The sequence below is a fragment of the Chlorocebus sabaeus genome, chromosome 1 (genome assembly GCF_047675955.1).
Source record: "Chlorocebus sabaeus isolate Y175 chromosome 1, mChlSab1.0.hap1, whole genome shotgun sequence".
NCBI classification, from domain to species: Eukaryota; Metazoa; Chordata; class Mammalia; order Primates; family Cercopithecidae; genus Chlorocebus; species Chlorocebus sabaeus.
In genome coordinates, this window is record NC_132904.1 from 28,265,790 (window position 1) to 28,290,522 (window position 24,733).

The following is a 24,733-nucleotide window of genomic DNA, read 5'->3' on the forward strand; positions in this document are numbered from 1 at the left end:
AACATTCAAATGAGCCACGTTAGAAAAGCAGACACCATTTCAGCAATATTACTTTTGCCAAAAATGTTTCAGGGACTCACATTTCAATCAATCACTTTCAGAATCCATGGTTCATTCCCTTGAAGGTGTTCAACAGCTGTACCTCTTTCTTCATTAAAGATGGATTTAATTTCTGGAAACAGACAAGTGTCATTTGAAATCTAGCAGAGTGAGATTTTCAGTATTACACTACCACTTTAGATCAAAAACAAAGTGTGAATACAAGCTAAAAAAATGGATTTTCTGATATGGCTTATAAATGGATTTTAAAGGAAAGTCCCAAAATTGTTTGCACAAGACTACAGGAGTAGTATCAAGAAATAAGTATATGGCTTCCCAAGGTAATCATTTCAGGGGACTATACAAGTCTGTAAGTACAGGTGAGTTCAGTGTTTTAGGGGAAAGGGAAAGCATAAAGAAAAAGAAATTGTTATTCCAAAGGCTCTGGGGAGAGATGAAGCTTGTCACATTTGAAGAACTGAAAGGTCAGCCTGGTTAAAACACAGTAAACAAATAGTGGTGGAATGGCATGAGCCCAGAGAGCCTGGCAGGGGCTAGGGATCCAATTCTTCATCAGTAAAATAAAATCACTAAGGGCCAAGCACATTATTATAAACTGAAAAATAATGTATACTCTTGTTATATGTGTGTTCAAAAACATAGTTTCATTATTCTCTATCATTGTGAAATAAATGCAGACACTGAGTAAAAATTATTTAAGAGGGTATTTGCCAGAGATTTTACCATAATAAACATACATAATACACATTCTAACTGACAAATACAAGATCTAGACCACACATCATCAAGGATTACATAAAAATATTTTAGATAGCCTAAGTTCTATTCACTCTTTATATCCTAGTTTAGATACCTCCTCTCTCTAGAAGACTTCTCTGAACCCCACTATCTTTTACAGCTTAAATACTCAGGGTGCAAGAAATAAACTTGGCTGTATTTTTCTCTAACTCAGCTTACATACTATTATGCATCTCTTTGGCAGTATGCTGGAAATATAATTTCAACAATTTTAGAGTTCTACCTATTTTCACCCAACTTTTCATCCAAGTTCCAGGGAGAAATATAATGCTGAGTTGTCAGGAGAGGGGTGATGAAAGGTGAAGTATCTGGTGCTTAGGGTCATCTTTCCTCCTCATCAACTTCAACTACAACACCCACTGCCATTATCAGACTTGGAGGATGATCCTGAATTGCAGCTCAGTCTTCACTGCAGGTCGTCCTTATGTCTAGCCCTCTCTAAGCTGCTTTCTGGTCTCCAGTGAGCTAACATGATGACAAGGAGATCATTCTGCCTCTTCCTTTCCCAGCATGGCCACAGTTCTCTGTTTGGGACCATCTAGGAACTTGTTTATTTCTGTACCTTTCTTGGGCACATCCTACTACTGTTGCAGCTTTCTGGACCACAGATTCTCGTCCAAACTATCACTGGCTAAACACACATCACCAACATTTCACCTCTGGATGTTACTTGTTTCCTAGGCTCTATCACGGAAGCAAGATGCACATCCCCACTGCTCCCAACTCCCAGAAACTAATCTGGGATTCCTAGTGCTCTCTCCAACTCCACAGCTCAGTCCAAGGTATATGGTATGAAGAATTCTTTTCCCTGGGACCCACACTGTCTGCTCACTCCATCTTTGTCTCAAATTCACTTCTCAAAAATCTTTATCTAGGCATGGAAACAGTTTCTTGTCATGTTGCTTACCAAATACATATTTATTGCGTGAAAGAATGACTATTGAATGACTGAGGGTGTGACAGAATAGCTCTTACTCATCAGATGCTCTTCAAAACATAATGCTAATATTTTCCATTTTTTTCCATTTCCCCATGAAGCATAGACTATTTTTCCTTTTTCTTTTTTTCGTTTTCTTTCTTTTTTTAGATTTCTTCTTTTTTTAAGATATGGAGTATCACTCTGTCACACAGGCTAGAGTTCAGTGGCACCATCATGACTCTCTGCAACCTCTAACTCCTAGGCTCAAGAAATCCTCCTACCTCAGCTCCCAAGTAGCTAGAGCTTCAGGTGCATACCACCATACTCAGTTAATTGTTTTATTTTTTGCAGAGATGGGGTCTCCATATCTTCCCCAGGCTGATCTTGAACTCCTGGCCTCAAGCAATCCTCCTGTCTCAGCCTCCCGAAGCACTAGGGTTATAGGAATAAGCCACTGCACCAGCTTCCTAAGCATAGACTTTTCACACTCAAATCTTGGATAAAAGAAAGATCTAGGAGGAAAACTAGTCAAGTACTATCTCGCAGTATTATACAACACAGAGTCCATCACATCCTCCTTGGTGCTGCTTCAACACCTTGTAATTATTTCTGTTGTTACACCTAAATGAGTTAAAAACTACTACTTGGTAAGTATTGTTTAAGTGTCTGACTCTTCCAACCAACTATGAGTTTCATGAATACTAGAACAATGTTTTTATAATTTTTTTATGTCAAGTACTTAACATAATGCCTAGTATACCTTAGGTAACGTGTTGTTAAGCTGAATTGAATTAAATACATTACTGAGTTGTATCTGACTTTTATTGTGAGTAACCAAAGTGATGTACACTTTTTCTAGCATAACACTAATTATACTTTGTTACATTTGCTATAACTACTTATAACTTATCTTTTCCTCCTCTTAGTTCCATCATGACAGAGATCTTAATTATTTATTATTGAATCTCCAGCATCCAGCAGAGTGACTACTGCTAAACATACATGTGTTTATACAGATATGGCATATATATACACATACACACACACATATATATATATACACACACCCCTGGTACTTACACACACACACAAAGAGAGAGAGACAGTAAAAACTTAAAGCAACTAAAGAAGCAAGGGATATGAGCTTAAAGGAAACCAACAAACTTCTGGCTGATGGCAAAGGTAAGAATAAGAAAATATATACTAGGGTAATTAACACTAGCTGCTATAACGAAAACTCTCAAACACTTCAGTAAGTCATTTAAAGTTTATTTCTTGCTCACGGAAAATCCAATGCAGGTGTTCTTATCAGGTTATTCATCTGAGTGACTCTCCTCCAAGATTTGTCTCAGGGATCCAGGCTTTTTCTATTTGGCAACTGTAACATCTTTATCTCCATCGTGTGTCCTCAAGACATCAGATACAAAAAGAAAAAAAGAAAGAAAGAGAAAGAGAAAATGTGGGGAAGTCACATTCACTTGTAAATACTTCAGCCTGCAAATGATACATCATTTTCTCTGACTTTCATTGGCAAAAGCTAGTCACATGGCCCCACCTAGATGCAAGAAGGCTGGGAAATGTAGTTTAACTATGTGTCTATAAAAGGGAATTGTAAGTGTCAAGCATTTAGCCAGCATCTGACACAGTATACATTTTAAACATTCCAGCTGCAATAGCCCCATTTGCCCTGAAATAGTAATGAAAGGTACTAGAATAGCTCTTGTAGGCTACAAACAAAAGTACATGCTGTGTGATATGGTTTGGCTCTGTCCACACCCAAATCTCATCTTGAATCCCCATGTGTTATGGGAGGAACTGGTGGGAGGTAATTGAATCATGGAGCAGGTCTTTCCCTTGCTTTTCTCATGATAGTGAATAAGTCTCACAAGATTTGATGGTTCTATAAGGTGGAGTTTCCCTGCACAAGCTCTCTCTTTGCCTGCTGCCATCCGTGTATAAGACATGACTTGCTCCTGATTTCCTTCTGCCATGATTGTGAGGCCTCCCCAGCCATGTGGAACTGTAAGTCCATTAAATGCTTCTTCCTGTATAAATTACCCAGTCTCAGGTATGTCTTTATCAGCAGTGTGAAAATGGACTAATATACAACCTGTGCATACTCATTGCCACTGCTTTTATTATCTTTTATTACCTTTTGCAACCTCCTAACTGGTCTACCTGCCTTTGCCTTGTCTCCTTCCAGTCCTCTAACTGTGCTGAAATGACAGCGAACATTCAAAAATAAAAGTCTGATGTTTCATTGATGAAAACTCTTCAGTGGCTTCCCATCTTCCATGAGAAAAAAAAATCCAAATGCCTCATTATAGCAAGATATGACTCTGTAGGCCATCCTTCCCTTCTACGCACACCCCTGGTACTTACTCTCTATCAATGCTGGAAATCTTCCACCTGAAAAGTCCCTCTTGCTGGTTAATAACTATCATCTTTCAAGATTTAGTTGTTCTCTGTAAAGCCTTTGGTTTAAAAAGTGTGGAATACTCAACCCTCTATCCAAACCATCACTTTTCATAGCACCTATCAACTTATAAACATTTATGTATATGCCTGATCTTCAAATAGAGAGGCTATTTGAAAACAGGCTTCTTAAAAGAAAGTTTCTTTCTCAGTTGCGTGTTCTTAACAGAAGGCATAGAGTCTCGTACATTATAGTTGCTCAATGAATGTTCATTGAATTAAATTAAGTTCCATCTATAAGGACTGAAATTTATTCACTTCTGCAGCTATTGTCTTACTATCTTTCTGATTCTTTAATACATGAAAGAGGAGCTGTGGAAATAAATTATGTGTTCTAACTATCTTGATCAATTAAAATATCTCACAGAACTTGGAAATCAAAAGTACAGCAAAATTCACAGAAGGTGATGAGCTCTTAGGTTGTATTTATTCTCCTTTCTGGTGAAAAGAGTTCACACAGGATTAGAATAGATATCATGGTAAATTCTGATAGAATAGACAGCCGTTGTAATACACAGTGACAAGAATTCCACATTACTTATATGCCACAAAATTCCACTCTAGCATAGAATATTGCTTTTTGGCTTGGACTTCACCATAGATGATAACATATTTTCCAAACCTAATTCTGTCAAGAAACATCTAACATTGCACACTTATTTCTAAGAAAACCAATTCTTCACCCTGTCTCCAGATACCAATCCAAAAAAATGTGTGTATTCACTTAAATCACAATTTGTGAGAATAGAAAAGAAAAGTTATCAATACTACTCCTTTTAAGAGGATGGTTAAGAATAAAAATCTCCTGAATCCATGGCTCAATTCCTTTACCGGTAGGCTTATCCAGGGTATACATCAGTCAGCATTTATTGAAAATCCAAGATTGACATTAAATATTATGAGACCTGCAAAAGAAATATAAAACATAAGCCTCACCTTTAGTGAATTTATACTCCCACTATAGAATGGGGGAAAGTGGCAGGACAAGAGAGTTGTGGACAATAAAATAATAGACTCAAATTTGAAACTATGTAGTCCAGGCTGTCCGTGCAATAACAGTTCATTTTTTTTCTTTAACTTGGGATATACTGGGAAAATTAAGAAATTGGGCTAAAATATTTCCAAGTTTCCTTTGTTTTCTTTAGCCCTGCTGAAGAGATGTTGTGATCAAGATAACTGGAAATGTAGACAAGACTATTTGAAATGCTATGCAAAATATATAGTGATAACTTAAAAGAGGCAGGGTTTGTGTGTGTGCAAAAGATGACTAAATCATCAATTTTCAATTAGGAAAAGTTTTAGTTTTTTGAGGAAAAGATGAAAAACTGTCTATGTGAGATTAGGTATTTATTTAGACCTGGATCAGACCTCAGTATAAAAATAATTTGCAGGTCTTGGCCTCCAAGTAAGTTGGTATGTATTTTGCAATGGCACAAATACGCTGTCATCATCAAAAAGAAGAAAAAGATTATATAAAGGCCAAAAGGGGGAAAAAAGAAAATTTCCAAAGAAAGGAGGAAAAAAGTCAGGGAAAGAAACACTGACTTCATGAAAAAAAAAATGAGGCTACCAAGGACAGAGAACCTTCTTTCACCTCCTCCTGCCTAGAGTTGGGCACAGTCATCTAAAGAAGTGAGACATGTGAATCAGTAGGCAGGTATCATTGAGGAGAAAAAAAATGCTTGAAATTGCTACCCCATCATTTAGCTTCCTTTGCATGACCCTTCTCAAACTTGGATCAATTCCCTCATACTTTATAGCTTCCAAAACTATTTCACTCGTGCCCCACTGCTGTTGTGGTGTGGATTGCCTCATTGGCCCGCCTCAAACTCTTCAGTGGTTTTTTTCCTTTGTACTTCTGATAGCACTCAAGGCCATTGGGTCCTGCATTGTAAGACCTCTGCCTGATTCTCCAGAGCAGCTCCTCCTTCAGGTGGCTCCTGAACACTTACCTTCCTTCAGTTCTTAAACACTGACAATTGCTCTCCCCTCACAGAGTCTTTCCACAGACTAACTTTACTCCAGGTCTCTCGCTCCAGGTAACCTACCTGACCTCACCCACTCATTTTCCCAGTCTCCACTAAAAAGTTCCTTCTTCCTAGATGCTTTCTCTGATACTGCAGGTTAAATTCTATTGTCCTATTGTACTTCATACTGCACCTATTGTGCTCTGATCACATTTAGTGTTTTTCCTTCATGACACCTACTAGAGTGTGTGACAGTGCATTTAGAGTCCTATTGTTGATTTGAAGTCTATCTCTCCCCAGCTGTTTGTGAGCAGAAACTATGTTCTTCACCACTGTATCTCCTCTGCCAAGCCCACATTGCCCACAGAAGGCATCCTACAAATATGTATTTAATATATAGGCTGAAGTAACTAGAAAGGGTGAGAAGGATGCAGACTTTACCTGGGTCTTAAAAGGTAGGAAGGTGCTACATTCTGAAAGGTAGAGGTAGCATTCAAATATTCAAATGTTTAAAAACCCAGATCCAGAGGCCTCCAGCAGTGCTGCAAGTTACTTGCTGGATTGTGGAGCGATCCACAGTTCCTGAAAGATAGAGTAGGGCTGTGAGAGTAGCAAAAGGGCACTTGGGTCTTGGGCCACAGGCTATTTACATACAAATACAAACATATTTCAGTATTTTTTTTAAATGGTATAGCTGTAGAGAGACAGCAAGACTGAATCTCAGCCCTGACTGGAAGGGAGCTAGGAAACCTCCAGCTAAGGTGGGTCTATGGTACTTAAAAATGTGTGGATGTGGCTCTGCCATTTTCTAGCTGAGATAAGCTTCAGTTATTTCAAGTGTAACATGGAGATAATAGGAGTATCCACTTCAAAAGGATCACATAAGAAAATGTATGCAAAGTGGTTAGCACACAAAAAAGTTTGGTAAATTATAGCTATTATTACTATTATTTATTATTATTATTATTAAAAGCACTGACTAAAAGCACTTGGACTGTAGCCAGTTCTGCCGTTTTCTGAGTGACCCTGGAAAAGTCAACAACTCTGACCAAAATTTTGAGTACATAAGTGATGCTGTTCGGATGTTTGTTCCTCCAAATCTCACCTTGAAATGTAATCCCCAGTATTGGAAGTGGAACCTGGTGAAAGGTGATTGAATCACAGGAACAGATCCCTCATGAATGGCTTGATGCTCTCCTCATGATAATGAGCAAGTTTTTGCTCTAAAAGTTCATGCAAGATCTGGTTGTTTAAAGTGTGGAGCACCTTACTCCCACCTCTTGCTCCCACTTTCAGTATGTGACATCAGTGTCATGCTTTCTGTACAACCTGTAGAACTGTGAGCCAAATAAACCTCTTTTCTTTGTAAATTATCAAGTCTCAGATGTTTCTTTATAGCAATGCAAGAATGGCCCCATACAGAAAATTGGTAACAAGGAGTAGGACATTGCTATAAAGATACCTGAAAATGTAGAAGTGGCTTTGGAACTGGGTAATAGGCAGAGGTTAAAATTGGAAGAGCCTGGAGGGTTCAGAAGAAGACAGGAAAACGAGGGAAAGTTTGTAACTTATTAGAGACTGGTTAAATGGTTATGATCAAAATGCTGATAGAGATATGGATAGTGATGGGTAGGCTAATGAGGTCTCAGAGGGAAATGAGGAAGCTACTGGGAACTGGAGTAAAGATCACCTGTGTTATTCCTTAGCAAAGAGCTTGGCTGCATTGTGTTCACATCCTAGAGATCAGTGAAGGTTGAACTTAAGGGTGATGACTTAGGGTATCTAGTAGAAGAAATTTCGATGCACCAAAGTATTTAAGATGTAGCCTGGCTGCTTATAACAGCCTAAGATCAAATACAGGAGCAAAGGAATGACTTCAATTTGGAATTTATATTTAAAATGATAGCAGAATGTAAAAGTTTGGAAAATTTGCAGCTTGACTTTGTGATAAAGGAGGAATTCAAGCAGCTACAGAGCAACCACTGGCTACAGAGATTACAGCGACTAAAAGAAAACCAAGTGCTACTATCCCAGACAAAGGGAAGGTCTTGAAGGCATTTCAGAGCTCTTTGAGGCAACCCCTCCCATCACAGGCCCAGGGCCTAGGAGGAAAGAATGGTTTTGGGGGCCAATCCCAGGGCCCTGCTACCTTGCATAGCCTTGGGACACTGCTCTCTGCATTCAGGCCACTCAGCTCCAGCTTTGGCTCAAAGGGCCCCAGATACAGTTCAGGCTGCAGCTCCAGAGGGCACAGCCATAAGCCTTGGCAGCTTCCACATGGTGTTAAGCCTGCAGGTGCTCAGAATTCAGGAGAGAAGAAGGCTTGGCAGCTTCGCCCTAGATTTCAGAGGATGTATGAGAAAACCTGGGTGCTAAAGCAAAAGCCCACTCTATGGGTGAGCACTTGCAGAGAGCCTCTACTAGGAAAATGCAGAGGGGAAATGTGGAGCTGGAGCCCCCATACAAAGTCCCTACCAGGTTATTGCCTAGTGGAGCTGTGGGATGGGACCACCACCCTCTAACTCCAAGAGTGGTATGGCTACCTGCAACTTGCAACCTCAGCAGGGAAAAGCTGCAGTCACTCAACTCCAACCCTTGAGAGCAGCGATGGGGGCTGCACCTTGCGCAGATATAGGGGTGGAGCTGCCCAAGGCATTGGAAGCCCACCGCTTGCAGCAACATGCCTTGAATGTGGGACATGGTGTCAACAGACATTATTTTGGAGCTTTAAGGTTTAATGTCTGCCCTTCTCAGTTTTGTGTGGGGCCTATTACCCCTTTCCTTTGGCCAATTTCTACTTTTTGGAATGAGAATGTCAGTCCAATGCCTCTACCACCATTGTATCTTGGAAGTCAATAACTTGATTTTTATCTTACAGGATCAGGAAGAAATTCGCCTTGAGTCTCCAATGATGAGACTCTAGACTTAGGACTTTGGGACTTTTAAGTTGATACTTGGAATGAGTAAAGACTTTGGGGTACTGTTGGGAGGGGATGATTGTATTTTGCAAAGTGAGGAGAACATGAGATTTGGAAGGCCAGGGGCAGAATGCTGTTTTGGATATTTGTCCCCTCCAATTCGCATGTTGAAATGTAACCCCAATGTTGGAGGTCAGGACTGATGGGAGGTGATTGGATTATGGGGGCAGATCCCTTACGGATGGCTTGGTGCTATTCTCACAATGATGAGCAAGTTCTTGCTCAGCAAGTTTACATGAGATCTGGTTGTGTAAAAGTGTGTGGCACCTCCCCACCCTTGTTCCCATTCTCGCTGTGTGACGCTCCTGCCCTCCTTTCCCTTTGTGCCATGATTGTAGCTTTCTGAGGCCTCACCAGAAGGTGAACTAGATGCTAGTGCCATACTTACTGCAAAACTGTGAACCAATGAAACCTCTTTTCTTCATAAATTACCCAGTCTCAGGTATTTATTTATAGTAATGCCAAGAATGACCTAATATAATAAGTATGTGAATTTTCAGGAGACTAAGTCTGTATTTTCACTAGTCCTAAAAAAGTTAAAAAACAAATAAAAAGATTTACCATTTATCCTGTGTATCTGGGGGGAAAAATTGTCTCATCTCCATTAGGATAAATTTTTCACATAATCATTATTCTATTGTCCTTTAATCCAAAGACCCCCAAATTTATTCTGTATTTCTCTCAAAGTAAAAGATGTTAATTTTTAAATGCTGCACTCAATATTATTAATATTTGAATAGAAATTACAAAACACACTATTTTCAAATCTTAAACTTTTATTTCAAATATTCAAATGTAAAATTGCTGTCAATAACCATAATATTAATGAATGGAAATATTAAAATATAAAATAAGTATTGAAACTCATATTTCTTTTTATTTGAAAACATTTGACATGGAAATACAGGTCCCCTGCATCAAATAAATCCATTGCATCCTGATACCTGAATTTTCTCTGAAATAGAAAAAATAAAAATAAAAAAGGCTCTTGGAAGCCATTAAACAAAATGTAAGGTTATTTGTAAGAAAATAAACTGAAGTGCAATTCTACAAAACAAAAAATATTGCCAAAAATGATCTCTGAGGTATATTTATGTAGACTACTAGTTAAAATAAGAAAATGTAAAATGGGTACAAAGTATCTACTCTTACTTAAAATCTTTTAACATGAAAAGAATACACCATCTCTCATACAATCATTGAAGACACATACATATCTGCAATCAAAAACCACCTGCATCCAAATGATGGTTTATTCCTCCCAACTACCACTGGTGCTTACATATCCTGCCTCTTATCTGTGTGGAATTTGAATTGTTTGATGTAATGCAAGACCCACACTCTCAACTGAAACAATCTTTATCTTCATCTATATCTTGTGGGAAAAAAATTTGAGGCAAAACTAAATTCCAGTTCACCTGGAAGAAAAAGACATCTTTTTCTCCTCCTCTTGCTTCTCAGTGCATGTTTATTAATCTGAAGGCTCCTTTTGACCTCACCGACCAATCATCAATTTCCATCAGCCATTATCACTGGTCCCTGCAATGCACCTGAGTGGCTTGACATGAAAACTTGTAGAATCAGGTTTCACAGGAGAAAAATACATTGCACTTCCGAAGTCCCAGTATATACTTCACACACACACACATAAATGCTCCATTCAGTGTGGTGAATTTCCCTGGAGTATGTAATTGCACTTGCAATAGGCATTGTTAAAAATAAAACTCTAGTATAAAACTAGGGTCTAGCATATTGCCATCTCAACAATAAGGGCAAAAAAACATAGGCAGCGTTTCTACATATTGAAATTCCTGCAGCCAGATGTTCCCAGGGTTTATCAAAATGTGATCTGATTAAGGGATTATTGGAAAGGTTGTGCTATAAATCATGCTCTTAGTCACATGCATTCAAAATAGCTCCTACAGTGTTAGAAAAGGATAATTTGATATGGGAAAGTATTTACAGTGCCACCAATAGAGTAAAAGAGTAGAAATGGGTAAAAAAAAAATCTATAAACCAGCACTACCATACTTCAGGGAATAGGATAATTATGTGAATTTAGCTGTTTATTAGTGTAGAGACATGGTGGAAGGATTAAGCAGTATGAAAGGAAAGGGTGGCTTAGTAGCCCATTCATTTCCCAAAAAAAACAAAACCAAGAGTTTTCAAAAACGTTAAAATATGTATATGTTTTTGACAACTAAAGTAGAAGTGACTTTGATATTCTGCATATAAAAAGCAAGGAAAACTGCTGTATTTGTTAATGAAAGATACTGAGTTGAATCCCTGCGGAAGCACCAAATGAATACCATTTAGGATAATGTCACTGATGCACTTTTGACAACTAAATTATCAAGCTCTTTGATATACTGTGTATGAAGAGTTGCAATTATGACCAATAAAATCAAAGGAAGAAAAAAACTAATTAACACTAACATATCATTATGACCCACTAGCATATAAAATTCCATGCCTGCTCTACATTGCCAGCAACTGGCAAATCCCAAATTCCTAAGGATGCAGATAATAGTTGCCAAATAACTGGAGCCACCAGAGGATTAGGGGGCTCTTTGGAGCTTTTGTGTTGCTTTCTTCTATCAAAAGGGCCAGAGCACACAAATGACTTAAAAACTTGCTTACTCCTACCCCATAAAAATGTAATCCCAAGGTCATGTGCTACAGTGATTAGTTGTGAATCCTAAACAAATTCTGATATTACCTTATAAACATAGTGATTAATTTGTGGTGGAAAGAAGAAGGGCTTTGGAGACAAAAGGGCTGTGTTCAATTTCCAAGCCAAGTATTTATTACCCCTAAGTAACTTTCAGCAAATCATTTAAACCTCCATCAAATGGAGATAACAACAACACCTACTCCTCAGAATTGTTGTAAGGAAAAATGAGTGTGAAAACATTCCTCAAGAAAAGCACTGTGTAAATGTTAACTCTTCTGCTGTACTGCATTTGGACTCCATCTAAACTTAGCAGATGGAAAAACACAAGGGTATCCTGCTACACAATTCTGAATCCACTGAAAGTAAACTGATCATTATAGAAAGAATAATACGTTGCAGAGGAGAGGACTCTATGAAACCTAGATTTAGAAAAATTGATTCAGGTTTCATTTGGAGAAAGTCTGGCAAAATGTTTCAGTAAGACATGAAATATATTTTTAGACATCAAGCTAACCTATATTCTTACAAGCCTCTGTGGCTTTAAGATTGTATGCAGAAGCTCTAAATTTGGAAACTCTAAATTACCTGAAATTGAAAAGCAAAAATAAAGAATCACACTCTGATAGCTAAGTAAATATATATTATCGAAAGATTTAATAACTAACTGTAGCTAGCAGGTGTATTCTAAATTCATTATTAAAAAAATCCATGACAGCAGATGACCTCCTAAACTCTGAAGGTTACAATAGATACATAATTTAAACATAAAAAATGACTGATTTTCTCAAAATTGTCCTGATGTAAAGTAATTCTGCATAAATATAACAAATGGTAAATGCATTGAGAGCACTTTGTAAAGGTCATTGTGCTGTACAAATACAAGATATTATTAGAAAAATTTAAAAAGCTCTTTTGAATCTTATAGAACAAGCCAAGATATGTAAAATTTTAAAAATGAAGAATTATTCAAAAGTGAAATAGAAGGCACTTATCATATCTCAATACAAAATATAATAAATCAAGGGGGGAAAATGAAAACCACAAGACCAATTTCTTTCCTGGCCTCGCGGGCTGTTCTTTGACAACCTTGGCTTTGATTTCCACGACAGTTCCCCAGCACACACAGATCTTTGTTTACTCTCGTCCCCTGCAGTTACTCCTGTTATGAGTTATTGAGCTTTCAGATAACTAATTTTTCCTGTTGCTTTTCGGAACTCACTAAAAGGCTCAAGCAACCAGCTCATCAGTTTCCATTCCTGACCTGAGAGTGTCTGTAGCATCTCACTCCAACCTACCACCTCTTGGGTGGTGAAGCCCCGTACACAGCAGTAAAGGGTGCTAGGAGAAGCCCTCAATGCAACCCAGACGGAAACTCAATTGCAAAAACCAACTCATAAGTGGTTGCCCTACTTAAAATTCCATTGAATCTTGGCTTTCCAGAGAGTCCTCTATGCCTAATGGGTCCCCTAAGCTTGCCTGAGAGTCCATGTTAAACCCAGAGGTTTTTAATGCATTATGAGCATTCATAAACTTCTGGAGGTATTTGGAGGTGTACAGCCAGTGGTGTTTCAGGACGTCTTCCATCTCATAGCATTTGGACTGCCTGGCATTCATTTTCCGGAAGCGTCTAAACAGTTTGTTACCAGACTCATTTCCCTCACTTGCCCATGCCCCAATGGAGCCATCCCTCTCAATAATTTCAGGAACATGTGCCAGGGTTTTGTGAAAATAATTGGTGATTTTTCCCTCATACCTATACTTGAACTTGGTAGAAAGGAGCTCAGCAAAACGCTGTGAATTGAAACTGTACTGGCAGAGGGATTCTGGGCACTCTTTAGCAGGGCATGATGACCGCCACACCGGTTTCATCTTCAGGTAAAGATCCATCAGCTCCCTCAGAGCCTCGTGCCTCTCCTCCGAAGGAATTAACTCACAAACTGCATCCACAGTCTCTTTGGTCATGAGCTTCCTGGCAAAGTTGCCATTCATCCTCATGATTGGTTTGAGGTTCATCTTCTTCCGGAGATGCTTGTCCAATGTGGCCTGCCACCTTTTCCTTTCCTCTTTGGAAGCATTGGGATTCTTATACACCTCCCCTATCTCTAGCTGGAAGATCTTATAGAACTCAGCTGCATTGCCAATGTCACAGTGGAGTGCGTCTATGGAAGGGACTGTCTCAATGAAAGGTTTGGCTGAGACCCCTTTCACCCGATCCCGCAGTTCTTCCACAGACTCATGGTAAGGATTGGAACGCCAGACCTCATAACGTTCCAGGTTCTCAGCATGGCTTCTGGTTATAGAGTGGAAGACAAGATTTTGAGAGGCTTCTAGACGGGTGGCATCACAAAGAGTACAAATGTAGACTGAGCCAGAAGCCTCAAGGCCTTCCACTTCCCGCACAAGTTTTTCATCATATCCGGTACCCCTGAAGATGAACTTGAAAGTCCGTAGAATGCCTCCCAGCTCAAGCATTAATTCACTGCTCTTCATGGCCTCCCTCTCAGCAATGAGAGGGCTCAGGATGGCAGTCAGGGTCTCGTGGTCAGACTCATCTGCCAGCATAAGGCACAATGGCTTGCAACACAGTTCAGAGTTAGGTTTGGCTTCCTCAAATACTTTCACATTCTGAGAGCTGTGGGCGATAGTAATTTTCATGATTGTGAATGAAAAACGGACTGCCTTTTCTGGAACTACTGGCCCACTCCCGTGCTTCTCACTCACATCTCCCATTCCATCACAAGACTCCTTCACCACCACTGTGAAGGGGCCATTCAGGTAATCATCAAGGTCTTGGGATCTCATGCCTTCCAAGATGTCTTCTTCCATGTCCATCAAAGCAGACACCAAAGCTGAATCATAGCGGAACCTCTTGGCAATGGTGTCCACTGGGTAATCATCCACAGAGGATGATAGTCCAGACAGCCCATCAATAATGCCAACATCAGTGCTGGAAGACACATTCTTCAGAGGTGGCTGCCACTCAAAGTGGTGGTAGCCCGGCAGAAGTACCTTCTCAGCATTCCGAAGCGCATGCAAAGGCTGAAAAATCTGTCTCCCTGTGATGGCTTTCACAGTCCTGTACATCTTGTGGTACTGACTGCAGCTGAGGAAGGTGTTGACACGGATGGCCAAGCAAACAGCTGGCTGCAGGCCAGAGCCCTTTCCCTGCATGATGGCCTCCAGCTCGTCGGCTTGCCTGTGCTCATTCCTCGCCCTCAGAGCCAGCAGGAACAAGGTCATGCACACCGACTTCACATCTCCACCTTCTTCTTTGTCAGCAAAGGCTTTGACTTGCAGCTTGAGCTCCCTCAGCCGGTGCTTCTGAGCTCTCCGAGTCAGCGACAGAAGATGTTGGCGGGGCCGGCCCCCTTTATTAATGTGCACAAAATTCTCTTTTGATTCCTTGTGACTTGAGACGTGGTGATTATATTTTTCCAAACTGACCTCCTGATTGCACTCTTTCGCTGGACATTTCACCATCAGGGAATTCAAGATGCTCAGAAAGGACTTCACTGGACTCTCCAGGTCAGTAGGGAAGCATGGATATCGGCAAGAGGGACAATAGCTGCCCATGACTTTGAGGCATCTGAGAATGCAGACCCGGCAATAGACATGCTTACAGTTGGTCTCTACAGGGTCGGCCAGAATGTGTTCACAGATCTGGCAGGAGATGGATTTCACGAAGTGCTCTGGGAAGTCCACTGCAAGGAGCTTGGTACTGAGATGTATCTTACTGCAGTTGGCGATCTTCTTCATGACATCCTTGCTGCTGGTCCTTGCCTGAGCTCTTCTCTTGCGCTGACGGGCTTGTCTTGCTTGGTCAAGCACAGTTTTGAGTTTTTTGCTGAGCTGCAAGTTTGGCTGAAGACTCTTTCTCTTGAGTCCCCGACGGGCAGTGTTGCAGATGTCACAGGATGGTGTGTGGGGGTGCCACTCCACGGTCACATTCCTCGGGAAGTAAACCTCACAAGGGACACTGCTAAACTTCCTGTGCATGATGCTCCAGCAGTTATGGCAGAACTCAGTGGGGTGGATCGAGTCAACATCTGCCTTCACATCAATCCGGAAAACCTTGGTAATGAGGTCTGGCCAGGAAGTAGCTCTCTTTTCCTTCTTTCGTAAAAGGCCTAGGGTTTTACCATCCACAGGACCATGAACTGGATATCTCCTGTTGTGCTCATCAGTTTTAAAGGAATTCCCACAGATGCGGCAGAGATGTCGAAGGTTGGCTTGATGGATGGCTTTAACTCTTGCTTTCCCACTGTCATGAAATTTCTTTGAAAACTTAGGATGGGCTTTTAACACTGGCTGATTTGGGACCGGCTTCTGACTATCAGCCTTGTCCAGGACTGCTGGAGATTGCTCCAGAGAGGGTTTCCCCTCAAAGGAATCCTTCTTTTCCCTTTGAGCTTCGTCAGGTGTCTTTTCAAAGGATCTCACCCGGAACAGCTTAAATTTCCATTCTGAAAATTTAATATGTGGGTGCTGAATTTCATCTGGGGCAGAACTGAGTCCCAAGGTGGGTGGGAAAGCGGCCGCCATGCTGGCTGAGGTACCTGAGAACAATGAAAACAAATCATATTAAGACCAATATCAATATCCCACTGATGTATCTTCTAAATAATAAAAATAAATACATTCAATTATTTATTCATTTATTCCAAAAGATATGTATTAAATCTTCTATCTTAATATATCATGTTAGGTGCTGATCATAGAGTTATTTCCTGTTCTGACAGTGTTTACGGTTACTTATACCTGTTACACACATATAAATGTTTAGATATATACGTGTAAAGTTTTATTCCCTTCCACAAACACCTTAAGGACTTTGAGGACAGAATCTTTGATTTATCTTTGTCTCCCCAAGGGTCCTAGTATACATTAGATGCTCAATAGTTATTTGTTCAGTAAATGTAAAGATGAACTGGCTACTAACACCAAAGAAAAGTAATATTTTCCACATTGTATTAGCCTCATTGCACTAGCTGGACAATATATTTCCAGCTTTTTAAAGCAGTCTTCCGGGAGGTTGGTTGTTTATTTCTTCCAAATGGGTCATAAAAGGATGATAAAGCTGCAAACCCAAAGAAACTAATTATTCACTACTTGAAAGGATGAAGTGAATTTTGAACTTTATGAGTGCAAACTAAGTATCATGGATAGTAATTATGCTTACAATTTTAATTAGTGAATGCTGTTATAAATTATAAGGCTGTGTCTACATTAGAAACAAAAACCACAGAACTCTAAACCTGCAACAAACCAGAGTGTACATAAACTAAGATTCTGAGGGACTTTTAAGATGAAAAATTCACATGGTTTCAGATAAAACTCACACAGGTCATCCTGAAAGTCATTGTCGGTCGATGGTCATTAGCACTATAGTTTGTAACATAATAAGAAGAGGTGGGAGTATTGTTTCTCTTCTGGTAAAAAAACATTTTGGGAATTGCATATGCTAGGAAACCCTACTGATTTCAGTTGTAGTGCACAGATCACTAGCGATGCAGAAAAAAAGTCTAACAATGCCATGTGAGGTGTACTCTTTAGACCCAATTAGACCAATCTTTCCCAAATTACTTAGTACATAATTGCAAAAAGAGCAACTATATTTTCAATCCATCATCCCATCCACCTATCTCAAATTTGCCTGGGTTAACTCTTTCGACCCACCAGTTATGTCAAGTAACATATGTTTTCCTCTCAATTGATCAACTAACAAAATCGATGAGAATTTTTATAGTCACATAGTTATGGAGACAAATTCTCAGATGAACACACTTTCAACAGGGGTGAGATTAGGGGGTACAGAGGGGCAAGGGCTAACTCTGACAGCTGCTACCAAAGACTCTTTTCAAGTCCCTGCTTTACTGAAGTTTGTTCCATCTTACAAGCATTACACATCAGAAATTGGTGTTTTGGGGCACGGGTGCAGTGGCTCATGCCTGGAATCCCAACACTTTGGGAGGCCAAGGCGGTCAGTGTGAGACCAGCCTGGCAAATGTGGTGAAACTTCATCTCTACTAAAAATACAAAAAACAATTAGCCAGGCATGGTGGCAGGCACCTGTAATTCCAGCTACTCAGGAGGCTGAGGCAGGAGAATCGCCTGAACCCGGGAGGCAGAGGTTGCAGTGAGCCAAGATCCCACTACTGCACCCCAGCCTGGACAACAGAGCAAGACTCTGTCTCAAAAAAAAGAAATGGGTGTTTTTCATAAAAATTAAAAGCAAATTTCTAAGACTTGATTAACAGAGAAATCCTATTAGATTGTTACCTATGCAGGACTACGCAAGAGTTAAAACAATACACAGCCATTTCAAATGTCTCATTAACCTCAAAAAATATTTCAACTGCAGCCCAACGAACACCTCAAAATTTCTTATAGTTCCATTCTGCTTCCTAATTATCTTCTGTGGCAGGTGCTAGGTCTTTCCCTGTGGTTTCCCTGCCTCTTAGGTTGAACTCAACCCCAAATACCTTCTCATTCCTTTAGCATTTTACTTCCCAGACTATTTTTAAATCACTTGCTCTCTGGTATTCCAAGATAATATTATGAGTAATTCTTTTTAAAATTCATGACCGTCTCTAGAGCTCATCAAGTTTAATACTGACTTTCAAATTGAGTAAGTCAATCATAAGGCATGGTGGTAGGATCCCTGGAAGTATCTCACTTCCCTACACATTTCTCCCTTGACTCCCACTGACCTGAATTACTATATCAAAATCTACCAAACTACATTTATTTAAATACTCCTGTGGAAGGCAACCAAAGCAAAAATGGACAAATGAGATTGCATCAAGTTAAAAGCTTTTGCACAGCAAAGTAAACAATCCACAAAATGAAGACAAAGTCCACATGATGGGAGAAAATATTTGTAAGCTATGCATCTGACAAGAGATTAATAACCAGATATATAAGGAGCTCAAATGACTCTACAGGAAACAAACTAATAATCGAATTTTTAAATGGGCAAAATATCTGAATAGACATTTCTCAAAGGAAGACATACAAATGGCAAACAGGTATATGAAAAGGTGCTCAACATCACTGATCATCAGAGAAATGCAAATCAAAACTACAATGAGGTGTCATCTCACCCAAGTTAAAATAGATTTTATCCAAATGACAAGCAATAATAGGAATGTAAATTAGTACAGCCACTCTGAAGAATAGTATGGAAGTCCTCAAAAAAACTAAAGATAGGATTATTACATGATCCAGCAGTCCTACTACTGGATATTTATCCAAAGGAAATCAAATCAGTATGTTCAGAGACATCTACACTCCTGTGTTTATTACTACACTATTTTTTATCCTTACTTGTGATTTTTACTCCCTAAAACAGACATGTATTACTTTTGGTAGAAAATAGAACTTTTAAGAACTAGGTTTAGATTAGATATTTTTTATCTATTCAATTAGCAAAGATTAAAACTACTTGTATGGCTCAGCATTAATGAAGGCATGGAGAAATTAAGATATCTCCATACATTCTTGGGAGGAGTATAAATTGGTATCAAATGCCTACTAGACAATTTAGCAATGTCTTTAAAATTTTTAACTATATTATCTTTGGTGCAATATATCTCCTTTTGGGAAGTTATCCGATAGAAACATTTCCACAGGAATACAACAATATTTATATAAAGACAGACAGATTTGTTTCAAAAACTGTTACTTTGAAAAAGCAGGAAACAATATAAATAATTACCCAAAGGGCATTCATTATTAAATAAACTATGGTCCAGACATACAGTGGACAACCATGTAGAAAATTTAATTTTCTGTATGCATTGATGCATATGTGCAATTTCTGTATGCATCAGTGACACGGAAAGATGCCCACATGAAAAAGCAGAGAATAGAATGACAATAGCAAGTATAGTAGGATTCTGTTTGTGTATAATGTTTGTATTTGTACATATATGAAATCACAGAAATTCTGAAAGGATATGCACTAAAATCTTAACAGTGTTTAATTTCTGAAAAAAATAGAATTGGCATTGATAAGAGGGCCTCTTGCACTTTTTATTTTATTCATTTTTGTATCATTTGAATTATTCAAAACAAGCAAGTACTATTTTTATTAACTTTGTGATACATTTATTCTGGATAAAACTGTTTTAAAGACTAGATTTATATGTGCTCATAGTCACTTTTCCATATTTTCTTCTGAATTTCCCCCAGAAAAGCTTAAGATCTGGCTAATTTCAAATCTGACCACCACCCTTAGCTTCTCATTCGTTTCAGATAAACATGTAGAAAGCAGGCTAAAATATGGACCTGTAGACAGAATGAAGTTAGGATTGTGAAGGAGTTATCTTGGACTCAGATTTTGACACTCAGAAACCTTGCAAATGCTTGATCTCCTCTCTTCTAACAAAAGATCTCAGCAGTAGACCAGCCTCAGGATCTCAAAGGCTGAGTGGTTGGTGCTGGCTCAGCCCTGTCCCCACCGTGCACTGCCATCTCAGCATTGCCATCTGACATCAGAGCTACAGGGGTGCCTCCCTCCACACAGCACAGATTCATTTTGACAAACTAGTTTGGGGTGCCTTGGACAGTGCAGGAACAGTAGTTTCTGGTGAGTGATATCATTAGTTCAGGAGGCCAGGGCACAGCAGCAGCAGCAGCCCCCCATTTCCATCCCAGCTGCCCACCCTACACACACACACACACACCCCATTACTTGGCCCACAATCTTCCCTCCTAACGTCTTCAACTTAGTCTGTACACAATTTTCAAGTAATAACTGTGTGCTCAAGTGTGACCTCTCATTATCACACCTGTTCCACTTATTCATCCACTCTGCAAATACCATCGTCTGTCTTTTGTCAAACATCATGCATCAAAAACGTGACAAAATACAAAAGCTTTTTATAAGTCTCAAGTATCCACAAAATAGCACTATGATCCTCGCTCTTCCTTCAGAGAACCTCTTGCACAAACCACTTCAGAAAGTGAAATTTATCATCACAATCCCTGGCCAGGAATCCTGACTCAAGAACAAAACCTCAAAGCAGGGTCTCTACCATGGCAATTCTCAAAATTAATACAAACCAGAATCATGAGTGAACTTGTTTTTAAAAAGAAATGCAGATCATCAGGTCCCAAAGAGTCTCGCTGTTAGGGAAGGAATCCAGGAATTGCATTTTTAAACGTTCAGTGATTCTAAAATGAGCGGATATTTCGAGAGACATTGGTGTCCTACTCAGGCCAATCTAGTTCAGGAAATGCCTGGAAATACTTGTTCATACCTGGGAAACCACACATTTCCTCCCACCCTAGAACTTGCATTCCTGACTATTTTTCTTGCCTGAACTAACAGTATTTATTTCCAAGAGTCTCACACCTTCCCTTCTGCTGATTTGTACACATTCATTCAAGAAGCACTCCTTAAACCCTTCCTCTGACAATAGTATTCATTTATAGTAATTCAGACATTTTGCATCTTTCTATGAACCTTCAGGGGCCCTAAACTTGGCCTCTTATACCTTTTTTATTTTCATACATTTAAAAAAATTGATGTAGCTTTGCTCATTCCATCCCCTCATCACCTGGAAGGAAAGAAAGCTCAAGCACTTCTAGTTAGAAACATAAAAATGTAATAAATATTTTGGCTCAAGGCATGAAAAGTATGAGTGTTACCTTGCTCAGCAGGCTGCCTGGCCAAAGTGTTGAGATGTCTGCAATTTGATTGATATTACTCAATACCAAAGAGAAGGCAAAGTGTGTTCTCTGCTCTCTCCTTGCTCTCGTTTCTCAGAACATGCTGCTGAGCTGTTTATCAGCTTCCACTGTCCTTCCCAGCCTCCCCCACCATGGAGGGCTAACCACAAATGATGGCAGCCAATCACAAGCCAGGAGACCCCAGCTCCAGCTGCCACCTGGTTCTTTAGGAAGCTTAGCTCAGAGGAGGCCTGAGTGTAGAACGATGTGTGAGTTTGCTGGGGCGCTGGCTGCCAGTTCCCTCCCTGAGAATGTTTGGGTTGGAAATGGTCTTGTCAGTCAGTATAAACCCCAGCTTATGCCAGGGTTCTATATCTCTGTGCCTCAGTTCCACATCCGTAAAAAGGAAATGCTAGTAGTGTGTACCTCAAAGAGTCAATAATGTTATACGATGAGAGTTGTTACAGGAAAATACTTGAAACGATGCCTGCCTCTTTGTGAATGTTCATCAGATATTAACAACACTATGGGATTTTTTTTATTATTATCTTGAAATGATATCCAAACAATCTCAGAACCTTTCAACCTGGTCAAATCTTGCTGAGGAAGGTTGATGCTCCTTGCAACTACTCTAAGTTTAAACATTACTCGAGTATAGAAGTCAACAGACCTGGATTTAAATCTTGACTCAGGCTTTGATTCATTGCTTAGACTTTATGAACCTCAATCTCATCACCTGCAACCTAAGATTAATAATATTAGTCCCCATTATTGAGAGCAATGGGCCAGGCTTCTAAGTGTTTTATGTGTCATTTAATTTTCACAACAATCATATGCATTTGATAGTATTATCTCTAAAAAGAAGTGACAAAAGTTCAGAGCAATGGAGTGACTTGCCCACGGTCACACAGCCACTGCTTAGTGAAGGTGAGGTGGAATTCCAAAGCTCATGTTCTTAATCACTCCATTATGCCATGAAAGGAGAATAATGAAAGCCACTTTGTAGTAATAGTCTAAGGAAAACTCAAGAATGAATAGGTATATACACACCTCTGTCTCTGTTTCAAAACCCCTTTATAATTCTCAGATCAGCTTTATCCTCAAAGTCTTTCTGTGTTCAGCTAATAAGTGAGAGATTCCTTGCTTGTCTGATTCTCAAAAAAACTGTCAAGGAGGCAGGTGCAAGGATTTCACTGGTCTGTGCTGCCCTCATTAGACGCTCCTCTTACATCTCCCACTCTTTTGCATTTGGACCTGTCTAACCACACAACAGACCTGGGGCCACAGCTTCTGCTCACTAAAGACAAGGCAGAAGCCACTGCAGTAACACTGGGGGAGAGGGGAAACTGGTCTGTGGCTTCTAGGTGCTTCAGTGTGTTTTTCCCTAAGGATATGCAGCCTTACCTGAGGGTCATATTTAAGGCAACATGGCGAGAAACGGCAGCTGAGAGCTAAGAATTTCCTGAAGACAGTGTTCATGTTCAACAGAACCATCAGGAAGCAAGCTTTGTGGCCCTGGGCCTTCCTTATACAATGAGGTCAAGTAGAGAGGAGTCATAACATGACTTACATGCAAGAGGGTGTCCTTCCCACCCATCTTCCTGCTCCTTAAAATCTTGCATCTCCAATGGACTTACAGAAAGAAAAAGAAAAGGTCAGATGTTCATTCTGATTTCATTCTGAATGATGGTCAGATGTTCATTCTGATCAAAAGGTGAGATTTCCTTCCCCTTGAAGGAAAGAGCAAAACAATAATATCTCACAGTATTAGAACAAAGCACCAACTTCAAGGATCAGGCTTCAGTTCTGTAGGTTCACTTGGAAGTTACGTGAAACTAAGGTGACAAAATGCACCGGTTTGTTTTGGACTTTCCTTGGTTTAGAATCAGGAGTCTAAGGTGAACAGAGTTGGTAGGTTGCCTGTAACCTCCAAACCAGAGTTAGAAAATTTCTCTGAGCTGAAAAATTTACAGATGGAATCCTTTTCGATTTTTCTTGAAAAAGTAAGCTGGTCAAATGGACTTATCAAAGAACGGTGGGGGTGTGAGGTTCAGACCAGATAATGGAGGAGCTTTCTCTCTCTCTCTTTCTCTTTTTTTTAATCGTATTTAACATACTGTATTGCTGAATTTTTCATCAGCTATATATACTTTTATAATTAGGAAAAATCACAATATTTACAAATAAAGTACTCAATGAATTTTAAATGAGACATAACAAAATATTGGGTGCATATGAAGATACAGTTTTCTAAATGCTTTGTTTGATAAAAGTCTGGATTTGTATACATCACCAGCATTTCCATGTTTCTCCCAATTTCTCCCGTCCATGTTGAAATCAAGGCACTTGTCTCCTGCTGAGAAGTGAGACCTCCCTTGGATCACCTGGAAAAAACAAGTTAAACGGTGCCCCATTGTCCCTCTGCCTGGACGCTAACATTTTATTCACTGTCTTTATTTCAAATCTTTTCCACATGACAAGAAAACCTTGACTTGCATCATAAAATAGCAAAGTCAGAGCTGCCTAGGATGCATGTTGTTCTAAGCAAATTAAAAATAAAACACAGCCGACATGTATTGGCCAATTGTTGCAAGAGACAAAGAATGAAAAGGGTGAACTAGAGCCTGGACAATTTGGTGCCAACTTCCAGCCTTGCGTACAGACCTCCCAGACTAGTAATTAGCTGTTGTTAGTCCTGGAAGTGCCGACAGGCCCTTCACTGGCCCTGCTCCTCCAGGCAATGTGCTCCCTGCATCCCTGCTTTCACCTGCCTCTCCATCCAAGCCCCAATCCCCCTTAGCAGGTTGCCTACACTTACTCCCCTTGGCTCCCAAAGGCCCTTTTAAGTAACCTTTTCAAATTCAATTTCTTCCCAGACAGCAATGAGTTCCAATTGCTGATAACAATCAAAATCTACTCCTGCAGCCATGGTCTGAGTGTGTGCACGTTGCATTTTGAGCTCTTATCATAATTAAGCAGATGCTGTTTACGGACATTGAGATTACATACATAAGCATGTATCTATACATCTCTAACTAGCAAAACTCTTGTCTTCTAACATCACCAATTTGAAAGCCAGAACTAGAAGGGAACTTAGAGGTTACTTGCCCCAGTGCCTGTGTTTTATTTATTCCTGAAGGGCAAAGTGTTCCTGTTCAATGTCACAGAAGGGAATTAGTAGCAGAAA

General features: G+C 39.7%; 1 protein-coding gene across 1 annotated transcript; it reads right to left on the reverse strand.

Annotated features, from left to right (window-relative positions):
* Positions 1–10,011: 10,011 nt before the first annotated feature.
* RAG1 (recombination activating 1) lies at positions 10,012–16,709 on the reverse strand. The gene has a single exon (XM_037999512.2). The coding sequence runs from the start codon at positions 16,411–16,413 to the stop codon at positions 13,282–13,284; it is 3,132 nt and encodes a 1,043-aa protein (XP_037855440.1). The 5' UTR covers positions 16,414–16,709; the 3' UTR covers positions 10,012–13,281.
* Positions 16,710–24,733: the final 8,024 nt, after the last annotated feature.

What these genes read in the sequence shown, in the direction of transcription:
- RAG1 (XM_037999512.2), bottom strand. Translation starts at nt 16,413, where the DNA reads ATGGCGGCCGCTTTCCCACCCACCTTGGGACTCAGTTCTGCCCCAGAT.